The sequence below is a fragment of the Populus trichocarpa genome, chromosome 19 (genome assembly GCF_000002775.5).
Source record: "Populus trichocarpa isolate Nisqually-1 chromosome 19, P.trichocarpa_v4.1, whole genome shotgun sequence".
In the NCBI taxonomy this organism is placed as follows: Eukaryota; Viridiplantae; Streptophyta; class Magnoliopsida; order Malpighiales; family Salicaceae; genus Populus; species Populus trichocarpa.
The window spans coordinates 13324090-13347424 of NC_037303.2; the positions used below are offsets into that span (position 1 = coordinate 13324090).

At 30.3% G+C, this 23335-nt stretch overlaps 2 protein-coding genes across 4 annotated transcripts; one reads left to right on the plus strand and one right to left on the minus strand.

Moving 5' to 3' along the window:
• Positions 1-7017: 7017 nt before the first annotated feature.
• Positions 7018-10775, plus strand: LOC7494619 (uncharacterized). Of its 3 annotated transcripts, none has more exons than XM_024591250.2 (7): positions 7018-7493; positions 9306-9377; positions 9485-9552; positions 9953-10091; positions 10181-10264; positions 10354-10443; positions 10527-10775. In XM_024591250.2, exons 1-7 carry the CDS (start codon positions 7209-7211, stop codon positions 10530-10532), a joined length of 744 nt encoding a protein of 247 aa, XP_024447018.1. In that variant the 5' UTR covers positions 7018-7208; the 3' UTR covers positions 10533-10775. The 3 variants fall into 3 exon arrangements, with proteins under 3 accessions (XP_024447018.1, XP_024447016.1, XP_024447017.1); XM_024591249.2 differs by having other exon boundaries at positions 7029-7493; positions 10348-10443; XM_024591248.2 differs by lacking the exon at positions 10527-10775 and having other exon boundaries at positions 7023-7493; positions 10348-10455.
• A 2976-nt stretch (positions 10776-13751) lies between these two features.
• LOC7494620 (uncharacterized) lies at positions 13752-14544 on the minus strand. The gene has a single exon (XM_024591294.2). It carries the CDS (start codon positions 14506-14508, stop codon positions 13921-13923), a length of 588 nt encoding a protein of 195 aa, XP_024447062.1. The 5' UTR covers positions 14509-14544; the 3' UTR covers positions 13752-13920.
• Between the last annotated feature and the right edge of the window lie 8791 nt (positions 14545-23335).

Below are 23335 nucleotides of genomic sequence, written 5' to 3' on the forward strand. Positions count from 1 at the left end.
ATTAAAGTTAATAAAAAAAATGATATAATTTTAAAAATTTATAAAAAGAAAAATAAAATAATGATGACTTGAATTTTTTTTATTTTTTTTTTAACATGTCAAATTCAGAAAGGGATAACTAGGTCGTGGTTGGTAATGCTAGGTTGAACGGTCTATGACATGCCAAAGCCATCTCCAAAATGGTTGGATTTGACGTCCAGGCCATGCAAGGGACCCCATCATGGAGAAAAGTCAAATCAATAAAAAGTGAAGGAATTATATTAACAAGTTATTTTATTTCAATTTAATTTTTTTTAATTCTTTTAAAAAATTAACGACGCCTACATGGTATATTTCACTCTAAAATTAACTTGCAATTAAAACATTAAATTAAATCCGAATACATATTAGAAAGAAATTGCTCCACTGTCATGAGATAGATGGTGCACCTAATTGTATCAAAGTAATCTCATAAATATTTCAATAACATCACATATGTAAATAAGGTAATTTTTTTTTGACAATCAACTGTAAAAGAGTTGATTTGCATGGATTAATAGGTAATTTGTTTTGACAATTTGTGTATTATTCATAATTTATCTGACCTCAAATCTTAATGCATTTCGTGTTTGGAAGTATAGTTGTAGTTGTTTTTAAAGTACTTTTCACACAGAAATGCATGGAAATAATTTTTTTTATTTTTTAAAAATTATTTTTGACATCAGCACATCAAAATGATTTGAAAACACCAAAAAAATTAATTTAAAGCAAATAAAAAATAATAAAAAATTTATTTTTTTTCAAAAACACTTTTAAAATGCAAAAACAAATCAGTGACATAAATACAGTTATTAAGAGCTTGACTTACTTCAATTCTTCAACTTCTCAAGCCAATGAAATCTGGAGTTCGCATTATATATATATATAATTATTTGACTTTAAAAAAAAAATTGAGATCTTAAAAGAAAAAAACATTAAGATAATGATGTATTGGATTGATTCTGGTCAATCTCAGTTAATTCGTTAAACTTATGAATTAGATTGTGGATTCTAATGAGTTTTATAATTTTTTTTATTTTTATTATATGATAAAAAATAAAAATTTATTGTTAATATTAAATAATAAAATTTTTAAAAAATAAAATAAAAAAATCATCAAAAACTCAATAACAAAGGTTTTTTTTTTTTTAAAAAAAAAAAGGAAGCTAGCCAATCACATAAGCCTAATTGGTCTAGTGTGTCAAAGTATTAAAAATGCTCAGGCGTGTGGCTTTGGTTTAGGTCAACCCACACTCCAAATATTTTTCTTTTATAAAAGTCAGGCAACATGTCGTTCTCTTTTTTATTTTTTTAAAAGAAACCTGTGAAGTGTTGTCTGTGCAGCGGATGACACGTCCTGTTATTTTTTAAAATATTTTTTATTTTAAAATATAATAAAATAATAATATTTTTTTTATTGTTAGTATCAAAACAATCTAAAAAAATCAAAAAAAAATTAATTTAAAAATAAATCAAAAAACTTCATCCGCACAGCATCCATCCGCACAAACAAACACTACCCAGAAAGAAAAAGGATGATAGCACTCCAGTATATGATGAAGGTTCCAATTTTGAAAACTGGATGACTTGTGATTAGAGCAAATCTTTCAACCTATAATGATATAATTGTCAATATTAAAGATGAGGTAGGTGGTTAAATTTGTTATAATCATCGTCTAGAAGTCTCCTCATCAAAAAAACAAAAAAAAAAAATAATGTCATCTTGAAAATCAATGCACAGACTGAAAAATGAACCCGTGATAATGGTGGAACATATTGCCTGAAGACTTCTGCTGCTTCTGTCTGCCATCTTGCTGATTTTACAACTCGAGAAGATCAGTAGAGGCTCGAGAGTGGAGTCTCATGGGCACTTTTCAATCTTTGATAAAAGCCTAATGCTTGATTTCTTGATTCTCTCTACAGGCAGACCCTGAAATACTACCACATCTGCAATCGTTCCCTGCTTATGATCAACAGGATTATAGCCTTGACGATTTCTCTCTGGATGATCCGTCACAGATGCTTACAGAGCAAGTCCACTCCAACAATGGCCTTGCAGGAACTGTTTATGTAACTTGTAGAAGTGTGTAATTTCTGTAAGTGGTTGTCGTCTACGTTAGTTTTATCCTGTAGACGAGCAGCTTGTTCTTCAGAGATAGTTGCAGCTCTGTATTCCATCAACTCTGTTGTCTGGTTTGATGAAAGCATTATACATTATAGGAATGTGAAATCTCAAAGAAATCTTTGCATATATAATTCTCATCATGTCATGATAATCGAGAACAAACTACCTCAGTAAAATACAGAATAGAGCTCTAATCATCTCTTAGGGCATATGGGAAATGCTAAAATAAACAAAATATCATAATACCATTTCTCCTAGGGCATCTCCAATGGATGCGTTAAATGGAAAACAGACAAAAAAAAACGTTGTTTTCATCTTTTATTTTTATTGCTATAAGCAAAAAGCTACATTGAAGAGTCAAAATAGCGTAATTTCTATGTTCTAGCATAATTTCTATGTTCGAAAGTCATTCCTATATATCTACAAAAAGTACTAAAAGTTTGTGTACTGTTTTTCTAACATAGTTTGGAAATTTGGTCACCTCACCTCAGCGGGTTGATTTAGGACTTGATTGACTTGAGACTGGAACTAGGTCAGATTTAAAGGAACAAGAAAAAAAAAACTCGGTATAACCTAGCGAGTTAATCCAGTAAGACTCGATCAAAAATCCAGTTATAATTAATATCATTTTGATTAAAAAAGAATTGATCCGGTGACCCGGTTGAAATTTAAAATCTAAATTTTAGACTGGATGGGGTCTAAGAAAAAAAATCTTGTTTAAAAATTTATAATTTCCAACGCAATGGAGTCTAGTTTTGATTGAAAACTTGATGATTTTTAGTTTTTGTTTTTTTTAATTAAAAAACTCATCATTTGTAGAGTATCAAAAGGTTACTTGTGTGAAAAAAGATTAAAAAAAAAAAAACTATCATATGAAGGAGAAATTATCATATAAACATGGTTAGATGTAATAACAAGGTGCACCACTGCATCAATCAATCAAAAAAAACTGGTTAGATTTTAAAATTATTTTCTAATAGTTATAAGTTCGACTTAGAACTATTCAAGATTTATATAATTATTAATTTTAATATTTATAAAATTAATGAAGTTATGTTTAAGCTGGTCTGAATTTGAATATCCATGTTAATAAAAAAAAAAAAAAAAAAGAAGAAGAGTTGGATCCATATAAACTCAATCCGAGCAACGATTTTTTGAATTGAAAAATTAAATGGCCAAAACAAAATTATAAAACAGCCTAGAAATCATAAAGGCACATAACTAATCAACTCGGTAATTAAAATGAGTTGGGCCTTTTAAGCACTTTAATCATCTATAACCCCCCTAATAAACAGTACGAAATTAATATTCAATAATAATAATAATAATAATAATAATAATAATAGCAGCAGCAACAGCAATTACTTGAAAGTTGAAATGTATAAACTACGAAAACTTAAAGTTCAAATTGCACCAAGGTTTAGGTTCTTGTAGTTATAGTTGTTATTTTTTAAAATAATTTTTATTTGAAAATATATTAAAATAATATTTTTTTATTTTTAAAATTTATTTTTGATATTAGTATATTAAAATGATTCAAAAAAATTAAAAAAAATAATTTAAAATGAAAAAATTAAATTTTAATTAAAAAAAAACATGTTGAAATTTAATGTGAAACATCCATGTCAAGGCTTTTCGTTTTCGTGTTTTTGTTATCAAATGATGGCAGTGCTGCCTGCCTGGATGCTGCTCATTTGCATTGACAGAGATGGCTTGTTATGTAGCATTCTTTACGCTAAACCATATAAACTATAAACCATCCACTTTTTTTTTTATCTGTTTGATGATAGTTTGAAAGACTTTATTGTATTGCATTTACATCTGTATTTTAGTGTATTTTGAAAATATATTTGTTTTCAAAATATATTTAATATTTTTTAATGTTTTTCAATAATTTTAACAAATTAATATTAAAAATTTTAAAAATATTATTTTAATATATTTCTAAATAAAACATATGAATTCAATCGTTATTCATCCAACATTAGAGTGCATTAAAATACGCTATGTATCTCAAAACAGTCTGTAAAAATAAGCATTAATAACAAGTTTTTTAACTTTTAACAGTGCATTTTTTTAAAAAGATGAAATTTTAAATTAAAGTGGTGTATGGAAAATGATTGATAAAAAAAAATTAATTTAGAAAAAATAAAAATGTATTTTGTTAGAAAAAAATATAAAAATAAATGTCTCTTTCACATTTTTAAAGTAAATTTATATCATTTTAAAACAAAAATGATACATCATTTTAATTATAATTATCGATGTATTTTACATCTCCTGATACTAACTAAACATTACTCAAGACTTGGTATTATTATAAAAGGTCTCAATTATAGTTTTGAAACACAATCTCATCAATGACACGAACTAAAATCTGAACCATCTAGATGGTGGCCCAGTGGTAAGAGCTTGAGACCAGGAGGTTTGCTCCCTCTGTGGTCTCAGGTTCGAGCCCTGTGGTTGCTCATATGATGGCCACTGGAGGCTTACATGGTCGTTAACTTCAGGGGCCATGGGATTAGTTGATATACGCGCAAGCTAGCCCGGACACCCACATTAAACTAAAAAAAAAAATTCTTAATCACGAATTAGATATATAAATTTATGTGTCTAACAAATTAATTTAGGTCAATCAATATTATTTTAAAAATAAAATAATTAAGTTATTTGAATGTTCATACGTTTAACTTCTCGTATCACTCAAGCTTAATCAAATCAATTATATATTCAGATTTAAAGAAAACTAGATTCAATATTCGAGAATCAAACACCGGGCAGGTTTGAAAACTCTGGCTCAAATGCTAGGAAAGGTGAGATCCGACAAAATCATTTTTTATGGTGTAATCAAACATTCGTTGGATTTTTCATGATATTTAGAGGTCAAGTGTTTTTATACCGAAACGTTTTTTGTTATACCTTTTAGATGTATCATTTACAATTGAAATATTGTATCTACCTACAAGGATTTTCTTTCATCAAATTGTTTCTTGGATTTAAACCTAATTAATAGCATGTTTGTTAGTGGTACTGATTGCTTTTCAAATAATTTTTCGTACCGAAATACATGTCAATGATTTTTTTTATTTTTTTAAAAATTATTTATGACATCAGCACATCAAAACAATCCAAAACATATAAATCATATTAAATTTTAATAAAAAAATTTGAATATTTTAAGAATACGGTTTGCACAACGTTTCTAAATAGTTTTTAAAATGATAACTTACTATTCAAACAAAATTGATAATGGAAAAAATAAGAACAGCAACCACATAAACTAACAATATGAAGGCAATTACAAGCAATCATATCTTGAATTGCTATGGCTACCAAATTAGCATTACCCTTTTGTCCTGTGATCTTTTTGTTACTCTCAGGCATAAAATATCACATGTGATATCGCATCGTCTTTTTTTTTTTTTTTTCACTAATTCCCCTCAAAACATTCCTTAGTTCTTGGTTTTGGTATGCTATTTGTCATTTACCAAAAGGGATTTAACAAATTAATAATTATTTTAGAATTATTTTTTTACTATAATTGAATTCAATTATAATATTTAATGTGAATTCAAACTATAAATAAATTGAATTCAAATATTTTTTTAAAAAATAAAATTTAATTAATTTTGTTTTTATATTACTCTCGTTATTTTTATTTTATTTTTTTCAAAGATTTTTTATATAAAAAAAGGGTATATGGGCATTTTGAAAAGGTTAGTTTTATATTAAATTTCATATAATTGGATTTGTAAATTAAAAGGGTTGACCTGTTATTTATTATTTATTTTTATAGTATTTTTAAATATTGAATTTCAAATGGAATTCAATTCTTAAAACTCAAAAGATTCTAAACATTAGATTTTATTAAAATTTTATAACTGAATTCAATTAAATTTCTAAACAACGCACCAAAAACAAAAAAACATATTCGGGAAAGAAATATCTTACAAATTTAGATTAGTGTAAAGCGCAAGAGGCCAAAACCATGGATAAAAATATATTCCTTGGAGAGAGATTGAAAACCCAATAGAAAATTATAAATTGATTTGAGAATTCTTGTGATCAAATAGATCATAGGGTTTTTTTATTAAAAACATGTCGTCAACGTTCCTTTGGCATGCATGCACACTCCTCCACGCATGCTTGCCGCTCCTTTAAATTGAATTGATAAAAATACTTTTAAAAAATATCTAAAAATAAAAAATAAATATATATGATAAAAACAAAATGGTAAATTTAAAGTGTTTTCTTAACGTTTTTGGTTGTTTTTACTGCATTGGGTCGCACTTATTAATCAAATGTTAAGCAACGGTCAGTTTAATGTGATTAAATGTTGCTATTAATAACTAATTATTGAGGCAATATTTCATTGTTCATTGATCAGCACTCATTCAGTCGACCTCTCTCATGCTCGTTAAAGGGAAAAACACAAAATTGAACACTCAAAGCTTCAATTGATGTTTACAACCAGTCAAACATCCAGTAGAATTCGATCAATGCAAAAGGCAATTTCTTATGATATAGTTTTTAAAAGTATTCGAGATCTTTCACTCAAAACTAAGTTTATTTATCATAAAATAAACTATCTAAACCAATCCTAAATAATTTAATAAAATAATTATTTATCATAATCAGAATAAGAAATTTGTCCTGGGTTTTTTCTTGATCTTTTTTATGAAAGTTTAGTGTTTGTTAAGCTGTAATCTTGGAAGATATTTTAATATTACCTCTTAAAGAATTGTTTATATTGTATTTTCAGTCAAGATCAGTGACGTACTTCCATGTCAGGTGAGCACTAGCAAAAATTTTCTGGCGAAAATGTAAGTAAACTCTACGACCAAGTCCACTCAAGTCCAGCCAAACATTAGAGGCGAGGTCCATTTCGTAAATTCCGCGCACCCACCTTAACCTTTTGAAAGCCCCACTCTCCCACTCCCCCTCTCTCCTGCCATCTTCCTCCACTTCGAGAGAGAGAGAGCGACACGAGCCAAGAAGAACTAGAGAGAGAAAATATAAAAACATCTTTCACATTATAGAGAGAGGGAGAGAGGGGTGGGGAGAGATGGTTGATGATTTGATGGTGTGTGTAGACAGAATCATAGTGGCCTCAAGTTGTTTTGAGCCAGTTAATAATGGAGAAAGAGAAAGAAATGGTAGTGATGTTGTTGGAGTTGAAGCAACAAGTAAGGATGGTAATGTGAAAGAGAGTGTTGGTTCTGTGAAAGGAAACGAAGAAGGGTCTTCATGTTCTTTGAAGAAAGTAGAGATGGTTGAATGTAGGATATGTCAAGAGGAAGATGAGGTTCTTGCTTTGGAAGCTCCTTGTTCTTGTAATGGCACCCTCAAGGTCATTACTTTTCTCTTCTGAATTTTGAATATTTTTATTATTATTTTTGGTAGTGGGTTTTAATTTTTTTTTTTTTTGCTAACATGTTTCTGGATTTCGATCTTTTGAATGGATTTTTCTACTTGTTTTCCTTTAAGCTTAAAGTTGCGTTCTTTCTGTTTTATGGTGTGCTTTCGGGATGTTGGTTTCTTCGGTTCTGAGACTTTTGTTGATTGTCTTTTAGTTTTACATTCAACTCTCTCCCTCCCTCCCTCCCTCTCCCCCTCCCTCTCTCTCGTCTTGGATATGGAGGTTTTTCTGTCACTTTGTTTTTCATCACAACTCTCAAGGTCCTTGCCTGTCTGGGAGTTGTATATAGCTTTAGTTTCCAAATTTGAACTTCAATTTTCTGAACATGATGATGCTTTGAGAATCGGTTGTGTTTTGCGTTTCAAAGTTGGGGTTTTTTCATGCATGTTATCAGCTACTTGTGGTGTACCATTGTGTATTGGACATTTTAGGTGTTGGTGGGTGTGTGCATTTAATGAGTGTCCATTTTTTGGTGTGTGTTTGTTGTACAGTTGACCTTCTCTTTTTGTGTGGGTTTTGATTTTATAAAACACTGTTTGATTAACAGGGAAGACATGTTTTGGTGATAAACTGATAAAGAGCTTTTAAACGAAGTCCATGTTTTGTAATTCGGCTCAAATAGTTGAGAATTATTCACGTTTTCAGTTGTTACTGGGGATTATTGGTAGCGGTTGCTTCGAAGTGATTTTAACTTGGAAATTGATCAAAATAATGTATTTTAAAAAAAAATTAAAAATTTTAATTTGAAGTAAAAAAATAAAAAATTCTCAAAAGTGTTTTTTGAACGCAGAAACAAACACATTCTGAATATTTTCTTTGTACAAAATGTGAATATTAAGGTGTATTTTACCTGAATTTCCTTATCAGCTTGAATGGATTTGTGTGAAAGGACTTAATTTTTTGGTTTGAAAGAATATATCAAGGGACTAGCACTTTTCAATGTGTACACAGTTATCTTATCCACCGTCACCATATATTGTTTTGTTGAAAGTTCCCTGTTTTTCAATAGGTTTTCTAACAAGTTTCCTATTTTGTGCCACAAGTCCCGTATTTCATAAAAGTTGCTGTTTACCTTTTTTCTTTTTGTATGCAATAAACCAATCCAGGGGGAAGTAAAGGCATTTTCCACGTTCATCAGCAGTAAGGACCAAATGGAATTTTATCTTAGAGTTCTTCACCTGATGTGATTAACACAAATGCATAGAATTTGATAGAGTTGACGCATTTTGGATTTGATGGAGTTTTGATATTATACTATGCTTCTAGATGTTGGTTGCTCATAATGTGTATCTTTCTTTATAAAGATTTCCAATTGAAGGCTGGTTTTGGCTTGGAAGGGTATACAATCAAAGTTTAGATTAAAGATACTTTCTTATCTTATGTCCTCTAGCTGCATTTTGGCTAGCATGCCGGGGAAAAATAAGAGAGGTGTTGGGCTAGAGGAGTTGCCTTGTATTTCTAGATAGATTGCAACTTGCTCTGGTTTAGAGTATGGAATTCTGTTGTTTTTTTCTTCTTCTTATTTTTAGCAAATGGGCTGCATCCGCATTTGTGCTTGTTAGTAAATGCTGCTCTTTTAAATGTGTGCATGTAGTTCCCCTTATGATAATCATCAACATTGGCATTCAAGATGTTGGCATGTTGCAAATGCACGGTCCAAGAATGGTTTGCTATAGTTTTTAGAAGTCTTTGCTGGCCGCCATGTATGCCATTTCCACTGATTTTTATGAGTTTCACTTACAGTTTGCTCATAGAAAGTGCATTCAGAGATGGTGCAACAAAAAAGGTGACATTACCTGTGAAATCTGCAATCAGGCAAGGGGTTCTGCATGCTATTACTGCAATTTTGTATGCTAGGTACATTTCCAGAAGGTATTTTTGTGATGCATGATTTTGTATAAAATGTGCTTTCTGGTTGGCAGGTTTTCTCACCAAATTATTCCCTTCCACCAGCCCGCAGCAATCCTGATGTTATAGCAATTGATATAAGGTAATAACTTACTACTGGGTTCTCCATCATGCAGATGTGATAGAGAGAATGAAAAGTAGGGGGGAAATTATAGGATATTTCTAGGAAAACCTAGATACTACCATTATAGAAAATGCCAAATCCGTGTGAAGCTCTCTTCCAAAATACCAGTTTCTTAGGCTAATACTGGTTTGTGATTGCATAAGAGGAAGTAACTTGGTCCAACTCTGTTGTAATCAGGAATAGAGCTCTATTGTAATTTTATGCAGAATATGCTTTGAGTTTCTATATACCGATGCAGCTTCCACATTTTTTCTCCTTTTGTTTGTTTTGCTTTTAACATCTTTTCAGAAGATAGTATGTATTCTAGTAAAATCTCTTCTAAAAGTTTTTTTTTGTGTGTTTCTACTTTCTCAAATAGGCAAGCGTGGGGCCACCACATTGATCTGCATGATTCTCATCTTCTAGCTCTTGAACATCAATTGCTGCAATCAGAGTATGAGGATTATGCTGTCACTAATACAAGCAGCCTTGCTTGTCTTCGTTCTGTTGCTCTCATTGTAAGCAAACTGTCTCTGAACAACATTCTTATGTATATCGATGCTCTTTTATGTGCTTTCAAGCTAATTTCGGTCAACATTATGTGCAGTTGCTTATAATCTTGCTACTCCGCCAAGCTCTAATGGTTACAAGGGATTCAGGGATGGTGCAAGAAACGTCATCATTCTTTGGTGTAAGTTATGCTGCCCTTAAACATCCCTATCCCTGAAAAATCAGGTGGTTTTATGGCTAAATTTAGAGATATCACATTTTCAGTTTCAGATTTCGCTTCTTCAATTCGCTGGTTTTCTTTTGCCATGCTATGTGATGGCCCGCTCTTGGTACATTGCGCAAAGCCGAAGGAGGAGACATGTATATCTTTGATCATTTACTCTACCTGGTTTGCTATTCATCTGCTGATGTGTTTAATTTATTCTTTGTTTTTTCTGACACAGGGTTAAGAGAGGCATGGTTTTTGTGCTTTTGCGTCTCTTCTTGCCTCTGACGGGCAAGCTCTTTTGCCCATGGCAAGTTGCCATGTTGTATTTAAAGTAACAGCTACCAAAATGGTTGAAAAGAACAGCATTGGAAAGGCATTTTAAGTATTAGGGTTTACCCAAGCTACCTAAGAACTCAAAAGAAGATGTAAATGTGAAAAAAACGAGTTCATTAGTCATTATATTTCTTGTGTTAGAGGCAACAAAGCATCCTGTTGGATATCATGGGATGTATTGATTAGTAGCTTAAGAGTGGTTTGTGCAAGAAATGATTACACATGTCTAGAAGAGGATGATGGCGATAACATCATGCTCAATGCTTGGTTTCTTTGGAAAAACACCTGGTTGGATGGCATGATTAACTGGCCATGAACAGTCTTGGCCATTAAGCTAAATCTAATCCACCACGCCTGGTCCCAGGAGGCATCAACATGACGAGGTTCGGCACTCAAGTGCTCTCGCCGCATTGGCAGCCTAGTTTGGTATGCCTGTTCTTGCTCGTATAATGGGAGACCTTGTTCTCAACAGAAGCAAGATTGTCCACACCACCCTGTTTTTTTCTCCTCTTAAAAAAATGCTGTTCGTTGGATCCGCTCCATTTGAGTGGGTTTTGGTGTATTTTAAAAAAATATTTTTTCATTTAGAAATATTTTAGATTTTTATTTTTCATATTAATATATTAAAATCATTGGAAAAAAAAAATTATGAAAACGCAACGCAAAACATTAATTTTCTACGATAATCATTTCTCCTTTTTCCTTTTTATTTCAAGAATATATAAAGAGCAAAGTGATAATTACATAACCATACTCTCTCGCCTCTATTTTGCATTATACTGAAAAATCGATTCTTTTCTCTATCGTGACATTGTTATTTAGTCTAAAAACCATACAAGATAATAATCTATAAAATTGGAGGTTTTCATTGAGTTTTCACTTATTTTTTCAGTCTATTGAGAAACACTGGACACCTCGTGTTTTTAAAAAATTTAATTTTTTTTATTAAAAATTAATTTTTTTATATTTTTTGAATCATTTTGATGTAATAATATCAAAATGATTTTTAAAAAATAAAAAATATCATTTTAATATATTTTAACACAAAAAAACACTTTAAAAATAACTATAACCGTACTTTTAAACAGGTCAATTTATCTCAATTGGCATTGTTTATTAGTGTTTGGAATTGTTTTTTTTTTTAAATATGATTGGTTTGAAAAAACATTAAATTAATATATTTTTTAATAATTCTAATGTGTAATGTGAAAAAAATATATATATACTTTTAAAAAACATCCCAACATCTGCACAAAAATACTACCTCTAAATCATCGCATAAGTGCCATTGGAATTGTCAATAAAACCTCAAGTAAATCGATATAATAACAATCAAGCAGGCAGTCTCAAATCGCCTCGAGGAGCCATTGTGGATTTTATAAAATCAGGCAATCGGACCAGCTTGCTGCAGTGAATAATGTTTTTTGTTCTAATCTGTAAATTGGAGCCTTCAAATCAGCGCAGCTGCATTTCAATCATTGAAATCTTACAAGCCACAAGGACATAGTAAAGTAATCCATTCAATTCATCGTTTGAAGCAAGGTTATCAAATATATTTTGTTAGGTGTTTTATTTTTTAAATTAGAATAAAATATTTAGTTCTCGAGTGTTTAAACATGTCGTTTCGAGGTTGTAATATATATATATATATTCAAAAAATATAATTCAAATTTAAGATAAATTAATTATAAAATATGCAATACAAATATAATGTCAAACAAATATAATTTTAAATTTTAAAATATTTCTAAATAGTCAAGATTAAATAGATCTTAAACTTAAAGTAATTTAACTTAAACAAAATATTATGAAAGTAAAATGTTTTAACATAAATATTTTAAATATAAAGTTAAGTCAATGTTATCAAGGCTAATAGGATCTAAAGCATTCCTTATTTTGCTCAAATTTCTACAAAGTATAAACTTGAAAAAAACAACATGAATATAAACCATATATATTAGTGATAAATTTAATTTTAAAAAATTAATATTATTATTAATGAAAATAGTAATAATAATTTTCAATATTATTATTAATATCATTGTTATTAAAAATAGTAATGAAAAAAAGCTTTTTATACTTGGATGATTTAATTAATTAAATTGAACCAAGTTCAGTTTGATTCAATAGTTTTTTAAGACCGGAACAGAACATGTGAAATGAAACTGGAACATTTTAACTGAAATTTAATTGAAAAATACGGAATGGATCGAGATTTGAAATAAAATGAAAATTATTTTATTTTATTTTATTTTATAAATTAGTATAAAATATTTCGGTTATTTAGATGAAATGATATGAAATTGACAACATGGTTTGAAGAGAACAAAATGTGGACTTTCATAAAAACAGCCTTCATTGCTTCATCACTTTTAAAACATACCAACGTATCCAAACACAAGAATCGCAAAACCATTGCAATACATTGAAGGAATACTCACCATTCCCCAGGCAAGCCCCTTTCATGATTCAAACCCTGATTTCTCCCTATATTGCCAAACCAATGTCGTTGCTGCAATCCTGTTGAGCAGAACGCTCACTATCAATATCCTTATTACCAGCAAAACACCATTGAAACAAAGTTGTGCAGAATTTTACTGTGTTTTCAAGAAAGCACTAAACTTTAGTTTTTACTCCTCATTTTGTCCCAGCAACTAAACATAAATCAAGCAAATGAAGGCTAATGCATCTAGTAGTTAGCTAAATTATTCAATTTCCTTATAACGATAATCCAATATAATCAACTCAAAACTTAACAAAAGAATAATAAGTCTTAAGTTAGATTGCCAGAAAAATCCAAAAGCAAAGCAATAATAATCATAAGAACGCAGGAACAGAGCCACGAGAACTGGTTTGTTTTGAAAAATAAAGAGGAAAGCTCACCACTCAACTAGACAGGAAACGTGTACAGCCCATGCAGGCAAAGACAGCACATCGGCAGGTTCACTGAGTTGACCAGCCAAGTGTAAGTTAGTAGCCACTGCTGTCAGGGTCAGGCCAAACCTGCCGAAGAAGACCCGCAGCACCAAACCTAGCTAGTTTTAGAATTATATAGAGTCTGCTTTTAACAAACTGTATGATGATCAGCAGTCAGCATTCTGGTTTCTGCTTTACAAATAACAACTACTGCGACCAAAATTTCTCAAGCAATCTATAAAGTTCAAAGAACAAAACAATCTAAGCTGAATATGTAAATTTCAAAGCACATAAACATATTTCAAAAACAGTAAATTTCATCCCCAACAACAATTGAAATACCCAATTATCCGATTACAAGAAGTAACCTCCTTTTTCACTCAATTATCATCCACTTGTTTCCTCCTCCTCTTCTTCCTTTGGCCCTCCTCCTCCAATCCATCCTTCTCTTCCTCCTCCCTCTCCTCCTTTACCTCTACCTCTCCACTCTTCCTCTTCCTCTTCCTCTTCTTCTTTTCCTCTTCTTCTCTAATTTCAATTTTGTCCACCACACTCCCATTCTCCTCAACCTCTGCCTTTTCCTTCTTTATCCCATTGCTCTTCTCAGTTTGCTCTGCCAAATCACCCTTCCTCTTCCTCTTCTTTTCCTTCTTACTCTCTATCTCCTCATCTCCCACACTACCCTCTTCCTTAACCTCCTTCTTCACCATCTGCTCACTATTATTCACTAACTCGGATTGACTCGCCTCCACACTCCGAATCAAAGATGAATCCTTTTTGTGTTTCCGTCGATCGGATTTTGAGTGAAGCCGTGACAGCTCATCGAAAGCGGCGGTGGCGCGACGAAGGTAAGCGTTTAAGGCCTGGGAAGCGCCATTCTCAGAGGATACGAACTTGGAGAGTATAGAAGCCGCTTTGGAGATTGACACCGGTGTTGAATCTGTGATTTTGCCGGTCACCGTCTTCATCTTTTTAGGGTTTTAAGGATTTGCTAAAACCCTGCTTGTTCGTTAATGCTGTATATAATGAGGAGCGGTCCGCTTCAGCTGTTTGTGTTGGGCTCCAGCTTGGTTATTGGGCCATACAGCTATTCGAGGCCCGTAAATCGGAGGCCCAGAACAAATTGTCCATGCCCGTATATTCATGTTCTCTGTGTGGAGTTGCTAGGCAGATGGACTTGTTTTCTCTGTTTTGATTTTTTAATTTTTTAATATATTTTTATATTCTAATTATTATTTTCCAACTCATTTACCAATATTTTTACCTTTAAATTACGATAATTAACACCATTATTGAAGAAAACTTAGCTTCCATATACCACAATTCATATGTTTTTTTACAGATTTTTTATTGTCCAAAATAAACACATTGCTGATAAAATTTAAACATTTAGCTACAGAAAACAATTCTACAAATGACTGTTATATTAATTATTATTAATTTACTTCAATATCTCACACGACATACAAATCTAAAAACGACCCGCCGTATTATATTCTATGAGAACTGTTTTGAAAGAAACAGTCGTGTCATATAACAACATACTGAATTTGTGGAGGAAAAAAAACATAGTTTTACGGATTAATTTTGAAAATCTAGAATCTAAAACAATTCATTTTTAGTTTTATTTTTAATTGAATCACATAATATATTAACAAATATTTAACGATAATAACTTTTTTTTTCATTAATTCTCTGAATAATAAGTGTTTATTTAATATTATAGGAATGGTTGTTTTTTAAAGTATTTTTCACTTGAAAATTTATCAAAATAATATTTTTTAATTGTTTTATATTAATACATTAAAACAATTTAAAAACACAAAAATATTAAATTTAAAATAAAAAAATATTAAATTTTAATTTTTTTTAAAGCATTTTTACTCTGAAAAACAAACGCATCATGAATCACAGCTATGAACAAAAGAGACACAATTCGTTTAAATCCTTGTGGTGGGCTCTTACTCGGCCATTAAATGGGATTTGGTATCCCATCACGAAACAGGTAATCCTTGAATGCCCAAACAGATCTCTTGGCAATTTATATTTATCAATTTCAGAGCAAGATTGTTCACCAAAAATCCTACTGCCCGTCCTTTGTAAAACAGTAAAGAAATATTTTATTTTCTTTAGGTTCATTTTCCAATTTTAAATAAAAACAAAATTTGCACAAACATTTCTTACCTTTTTATAAAACACTAAAAAATTAAACTTGATTTTACCTATTTTCTTGGCATTATAATTTCCATTAAAAAAAATCAAATTATCAATTCAATAAATTCTTAATTTTTTTTTAGAATAGCTTTTATAAATCCTACGGACTCGTATTGAACAATCCGCTCGAACCAAATTAGATACAAACGTCCGGTATTTTAGTAATATCAACCTGCATAGTTCTTAAAGTTGTATCTATTTCACATCAGCATTGGAAATCTTTACATTGATTAGGGTATCTTGCCATTGCTCTTTTATATATATATACTATGAAAATTCATTAGTTACGGACAAAAAAAAAGTTATTATCATATAAGAGGTTTTCAAAACCAATACTTTTAATTTTTTAATGTTGTGTTTAATTAGTGTCGACAAAAACATATTTGACTGGAGATATATACATAAACATAAAATAAATTTGTTCTATTGATGGATTTAAATAAAATGAACCTGAAAAATCCTCTAAATAAAAGGAAAAAAAACTCAAAAAACATCACATAAACATGGGCTCCAGCGTGGTAGCCCCAACCCATGCACCAGGAACATGGCCTCAGGCAAATAGCCTCAGCCCATGCTCCCTGCTTAGGCTCATGGGCATACACCCGGCTGGTTATGGGCATGCATCCCAGCGCCCTCATGAGCTTGGGTTGTCACCCTTAAGCCCAACATGCTTGGATCTAGAAAGCACCACAATCATTGGTCGTATCAAACGCCTGTAGATAAATACATTACTCAAGGGAGACTAGATATAATGACAATCTTGGGAGTTCCTTAAGGGGTTGCTCGTGCTATTGCGATACTCATGTACAGAACCTTTACTCTGAATATTTTCCACATAGCTACCGTGAGATGGACACCAATTACCATAATCATCGTTCCATATCAAACTCATCGGACTCCCAAGATTCTAATAGATAAATAACTAAGAGAAAATATATACATGAGTTTACCCAAGAGAATGACTAAAACCCCTATCAGTGGAGAAGTTCTCCCTTGTCCAAAAGAGTATTGAATAATTGACTCTCTAAGGACTACATTTCCACAAAAATGAGTCTGGATAGCAACGATGGCCTTGCTGACCTAAGAGAGCAAGTAGCCCGAGCCCATGCTCCCTGAATGGGCACATGAGTGCCTAGTGCATAGACGTACACCCAGTGTATACCATGCAGGGCATACGCATGAGTCTAGACAGCACGCTTAAACCCACTTTCACTTCTAATGGGATCAGGTTGTTACGCTCGAGCTCAACGTGTTTGGGTCCAAGCAACACGCCTAGACCCATTTTCACCTCTAATAGGCTCGGATGCCTTGCCCAAGCCCAACACTTGCCAGAGAATTTTTCTTGGGCCCCACGTGGGTCTCTCGTTATTTTATACTGATCCAATACATATTATTTTGATTAGAATACAACTCAAAATATCATAAGAGTGAAATTATACTCCAGTCTCTCCTCTCCACAAAAAGATAAGATTTATGGTCTATAAATACACCATGAATAATTCAAATTAAATGTTCACAATCTCTTTATTCTCAATATTTTTAGTATACATATTTTCAGAGTCTATTTTTCTAAAATATCATTGCACTTTCTCTACAAAGTTACTGACTTTACCATCGAAGAATCTCTACATCCATCAAATGAGATATTTTATAAGTACCAGCTACCTTTACCCGGCTTACTAGGCACTACCATAGTTATTGGTCATTGCCTTACCATACATCACCTGTTATCACTTACTAACCCTCTAGGTTTTTTATATCAAGTCACCAGATACTTTGACTATAAATAATGAATCAGATAACTTGAATTAAGAGATCAACCAATTATCTAACACATGAGTTTTATTTTTAAACATCTTAAATTTTAAAACTCGTCAAAAATAAATTTATATCTTTTTAAAATAAAAGGTATAAGAGAAGATGTCCCCTTTATTATCGTTACTCATCTTCTTTTTTCAAGACGGTAACCATCTCTATAATTACATGTGGTTGGGCTCATGGATTTCGGTGTAAATTCAAGCCACAACTAACTTCCATTACCTCATAGAGATTCGTTTGGGCCAACTTGAAACCTGTAGCCTCTAGTCTTGCGGCCTAGGAAAAGAAAAGAAAATAAAAAATATTAATCATGGACCCATTTTGCTAAGACTTTGTCAAGTATGAATATTTATACTTTGTTTTATTCTAGACAAACTAGCTTGGTTTAAATTAAACAATGAAAATTCATTTTAGTGAATGTAATATAACATGATAATGATGAAAAAATAAGGGACAATAAAGCAAGCTAGGATCGACGGAACTTTCTTCAAATGAGATAGTGACTTAATTTTAATTGACAAATGTATGTATCCAACAAGAATACAAACAATTTCAAAACATTTATCAAATAATTTACCGACAAAACAAGAGCATCATCCCACTCTTTCCGCTAATCTTGTCATGAAATATGGAAGGAGAAGAGGCAATTTTGTCAAACCTCGTTAAATAATATGATTCCTACTCACCATTATGCGTACAAGAAGAAGAAGATATTACATGTGTGTTTTTTCCTGTTTGTTTTTGTATTTTAAAAATATTTTTGAAAAAATAAAAAAAAATTATTTTTTATTTTAAATTAATATTTTTTTAGTGTTTTTAGATCATTTTGATGTGCTGATATCAAAAATAATTTTTAAAAAATAAAAAATATATTATTTTAATATATTTTCAAGTAAAAAATATTTTAAAAAGCAATCACAACCATATTTCCAAACAAATTACGAATGAATGAAGGTATCTTGCCAAGATCATTAAGAAAATGAAAAAAGAAAGAAAGAAAGAAAGAAAGAAAGAAACGAGGGGTAGGTTGCTTTGTTGGAAAAAATCTTGTGCCTTGAAAATGATTTTTGCACATTCGAGAAACCTTTTGGAACTCTAAAGGTTGATGTTGACCCCATCAACGTTTGACATTATTTAACCACCATATATTTTTAAAGAAAAAAACAAAAGCAAAGAAATAGAGTGAGTTGATTTGATTTTGTCTTTTTTTAAGCACTAGGTAAATATTAAAAGCTTTTTGTTTTTATATTTTAAAAATACTTTTAAAAAAATTTAAAAAAATTATTTATTCTTTGTTTCAAATAAGTTTTTTTATTTTTTTATTTTATTTTAATATCCTAATATTAAAAAAAAATATTCTAAAAATTAACTCGTTAAAAGGGGCACTAAAATTCAGAGAAATAAATAATATCGTGTGATTAGAATGGAAGTCGGTGAAAGGAAATTGATTAATTGAGGTTGGTAGAACATGCTTATGAAAAAGAATAAAATTGAACTTAAAAATATTAACCTCGAGATCTGTCTAATCTAAACCTAAATGCTAAAAACGTAGAGTTAATAATTCGAGGCGATAATCATCTTTGGAACATGTAGAAACTATATCAATAAATTGACATTTTATTCCAAAATTGATTGCTATTTTATTTTCCATTTTATTTCAAAATTGATTGCTATTTTTTAAACTTGATTTTTTTTCTTTTTTACAAGAGATCAATCATTTATCGTTACATTCTATCATCTATGAGCTAACAAACCAAATTGTATGGAATTTTAATGTAAATTTTGTAGTAATTCCTTTTTCTACGATGAAATGGGAAACCGATTCAAGAAAGCAATGGATTTTTTTAGAATGAGGATGCAAGAAACTTGGCTATGCCTGACAAGGATCTTTTACATTCAAATATTTAGCTAAATAATTGATGAACAATGTGTTTATTTTTGTGGTTCAATAATAAGGGTATGTTTATTTTTTAAAAATATTTTTTAAAAAAAATATTTTTTTTCTTTTAAATTAATTTTTTTTAATATTTTCATATCATTTTGATATTCTAATTTTAAAAATAATTTTAAAATATATATTTAAAAAAATCATCACTATTATACTACTAAATACCCCTACCTAAATTATTGTGAATGTTGTGAATGTGAATGGTTTTCATTATATTCTATGAATAAGATCCGTGCAATTTTCAAGATTTTCTGTCCTTTTCATTCGAGCTCACAAGACACAGGAACCCATGATTTCTGCCATGATTTCCGATGGCTTCACTGTTATACGACTCTATCCGACGGTCATGCCTTCTCGGTCAACGATGATGACCCACGAACTATCAATCCAACTCTCACTTTCATAGATTATTTAAAAAAACAAAATCAAGGAAAATGAAAGAAAACGATAATCAAACAATATAGTTTTCGGCCCAATGAGCATATCTTCCTCATTTATGACAAGTATTATATGAATATATTGTGGAAATTCAATTTCTGTTCAGTATGATTTTTTCACAAATTGATTTAGAGCGTGTTTGGCAGTGTGGTTGCGGGTGTTTTTTAAATAACTTTTCGTGCCGAAATATATGCCAATGATATTTTTTTTATTTTTTAAAAATCATTTTTGACATCAGCACATCAAAACGATTCAAAAAGTACAAATCGCACTCAATTTTAACAAAAAAAAAAATTCAAAATTTAATGAAACACGGTTACAAACGCAATACCAAACGGTGTCTTAATTTGTTCCTTAACTTTTGACACGTGAAAAAAATGCCATGGATGTATTTAGTTAGAAATGAATTTTGACTTAAATAAAAAAAATTAAAACAAAATTGAGTCAAGTTTTTAATTTAATAAGAAGTAAATTTTTGAGTCTTGAATTCTAACTTATACTCCATTTATTATTAAAAAAATATTTGTTTTGATCCAACATGTTCTTTACTTATAATTGTTTTAATTATGTATAAACTATGTACTAACATGAAAAAATAATAATTAATCTTTAGTAGCTGAATCCAACATTAAAAAAAGAACTATTATGCAAGGTGTGACCGTACTCGAGTTTGACAATGTATCCATCCAAGTATAATCAGACAAACAGAAAACCGTGTGGGTCCCACGTATGACCAGAACGTGGACTTTTGCGTTCAGTGTAGCTGTGTCTTTTGTGGGGCCATCCTACAACCCAAAATCTGTTTGAGCACGAACTCCATACACTGTAGTTTTCCATCGGAGACATGCTGACAGGACACGAGCAAGTAATAACATGCCACGTGCAACACAGACACGTATTTGGCCAGTGAAGCGAGTGTATTGCGTGGGTGTGTAGGCAGGAGTGTTAAAGAGACAAGTGGGATCCACCGTCAGAAACATCTACCTGAAAACGTAGAAACTGCTCTGACAGTGATTTCCCGCCAATATAAACTTTATTTAGAGGTTTTTTTATATATAAAAAAAATAGTACAGTATACAAAATTAGATAAATTCTAAATCTAAAATGGCTTTTAAGAAAATTTAATAAAATTGTATGAAATAGCAGGTGACACCCGAGACTCTTCAAATTATGTTATTTCTCCATGTAAGTTTTTGATTGTGCTATTTCCTCAAATTTATTTTTCTAGTGTGCTACTTAGAATAAAAAACCTTTATTATTTTTTTAAATATAAAATAAATATAGTGAACGAGAAAGATATCAAAATTATTAAATTTGATTTGGTCTATCTAGTTGATATGGCTTGATCACGATTGTATGTTCAAGAAATATCAATTCAAAGTTGATTAACATCATTTTAGCTTTAAAAAATAATTTTAGTTGACCCTGATCAACATAGTTTTAACCCTCAGAGCAATAACCACCATTTACGATCATTTCTAACACCACTATCACCACAACAATAACCACCACACCTCACCTGCAGTACCCATCGTCATCATTGTCACTACTTTGTTATCAAAACAATTATTATTCTAGAGGTATTTGAGTGTGAGTTTCAATATATTTTTTTGTTAAAATTTGAAAAAAATTATTTCAAATTAATTTTTTTGTGTTTTTTTATCGTTTTGATGTGTTAATGACAAAAATAATATATATATATATATCTTTTTGAGCGAAAAGACTTTGAAAAACAAACGCTACCACACTTCCGAACACCCTCTCATCACAATTATCATTGTCACCACTATCACAATAATCCATCAACCCGTGATTACTATTATTAATATCATCATTATTATTATCATAAATACCACAATCACAACCATCGTTAACATCATTATTGCAACCACCTCCATCATCTTCATTGTAAAAGAAAAACAAATTTTCTCGGTCGATCACCATCATTTAAAAATCATGAATAAAAAAAACATTTTTCTCGATGCATTAGGATGATGAAAAGAATTTTCAATTTGATTTATCTTCTTTGTAGTTATTTTAGATTGCATGTAAAGAGAAAGGGGGCAAGATTTATTAAATTCACTTAGCCTTAGTGTTATAGTGCATAAACACCCAATAATATGATTGATGACTCTTGAAATACAATTTGCATTTACATCCTGTAGCAGGTATAGTTTAATTTTTTTATATTGCTTCAATTTTTTTTTCAATTTGCATGTTCATTTTATTTTTCGAGTTTGTAATTACTTACTTGATATAAAATCTAGATTTAATTATTAATCAACTTAAATTGAATAAATTTAGTCTTGTGAAAACAGATCACGGATTACAAGTCCTAACAATACTTAATTTTTTTTTTTATTATCGAAGAATCCTTGATAAGAGCTAGGAGAACATAAAGTACCACCAGTAGTACCTTGGTGGGGGAACTTCCAAGACCTCAGATTCATAGGGAGGATGCAAGGTTGTCGAGCTAAGGAAGTCTCGTCTATGGAGTAGGGACTATGGCAAGAACAAAGAGGTTGATAATTCAAACTTTTCTTTTTCTTTTTCTTTTTTAAATCTATAAATGGTCATTTCTTATGTTAGATGAAAATGTCGTTTTCTCCGTGCTACTGTTTCTTTTTTTCTTTTTAAATTTAAGTATTTTTTGGAATTATTTCGGTTGATGTTTTTAAAGTATTTTTTATTTTTTAAAATATATTTTTAATATCAGTACATCAAAAAAATTTAGAATAATAATTTTTTCATTCAGAATTCTTCAAAAATATTTTTTAAACATAAAAACAAACATACTCTATTATATATTATAAATCGGTACATGAACATTTCAAGTTCTAGATTATAAATTCATCAAATTAACTTTTATTAATCAATATTATGTCATTTTTTAAAATAAATTTAAGTTTTGATTGGATTAACTATATTAATAGAATCAAATTAAATTAACTTTCTTTTATTTTTTCTAAACTTGGTTTTTTGAAGTTTTTGTGTGAACCTATCGTGTTTAATAACTATGTTATTTACTACTAATAGATTAATTCCAGCTACTCATGTTCTATTAAATAGAAACTGCATTTATCACTTACTGATAGTGTAAGAAGAAAATACTGATAATAGAGTAGAGTTATCGGTGTTTGACAATTTGGTAGCGATTGCTTTTCAAATAATTTTTTGTGTTGAAATATATGCCAATAATATTTTTTTATTTTTTAAAAATAATTTTTGACATCAGTATATCAAAACGATCCAAAACATACAAATTATATTAAATTTTATCAAAAAAAAAAAACTTTTTGAAACACGGTTTGTACCGGGCTTGTACTAATTACCATTCTTTGACGTTTACGTAGGATCCATTTGAAGATATTTTTTTT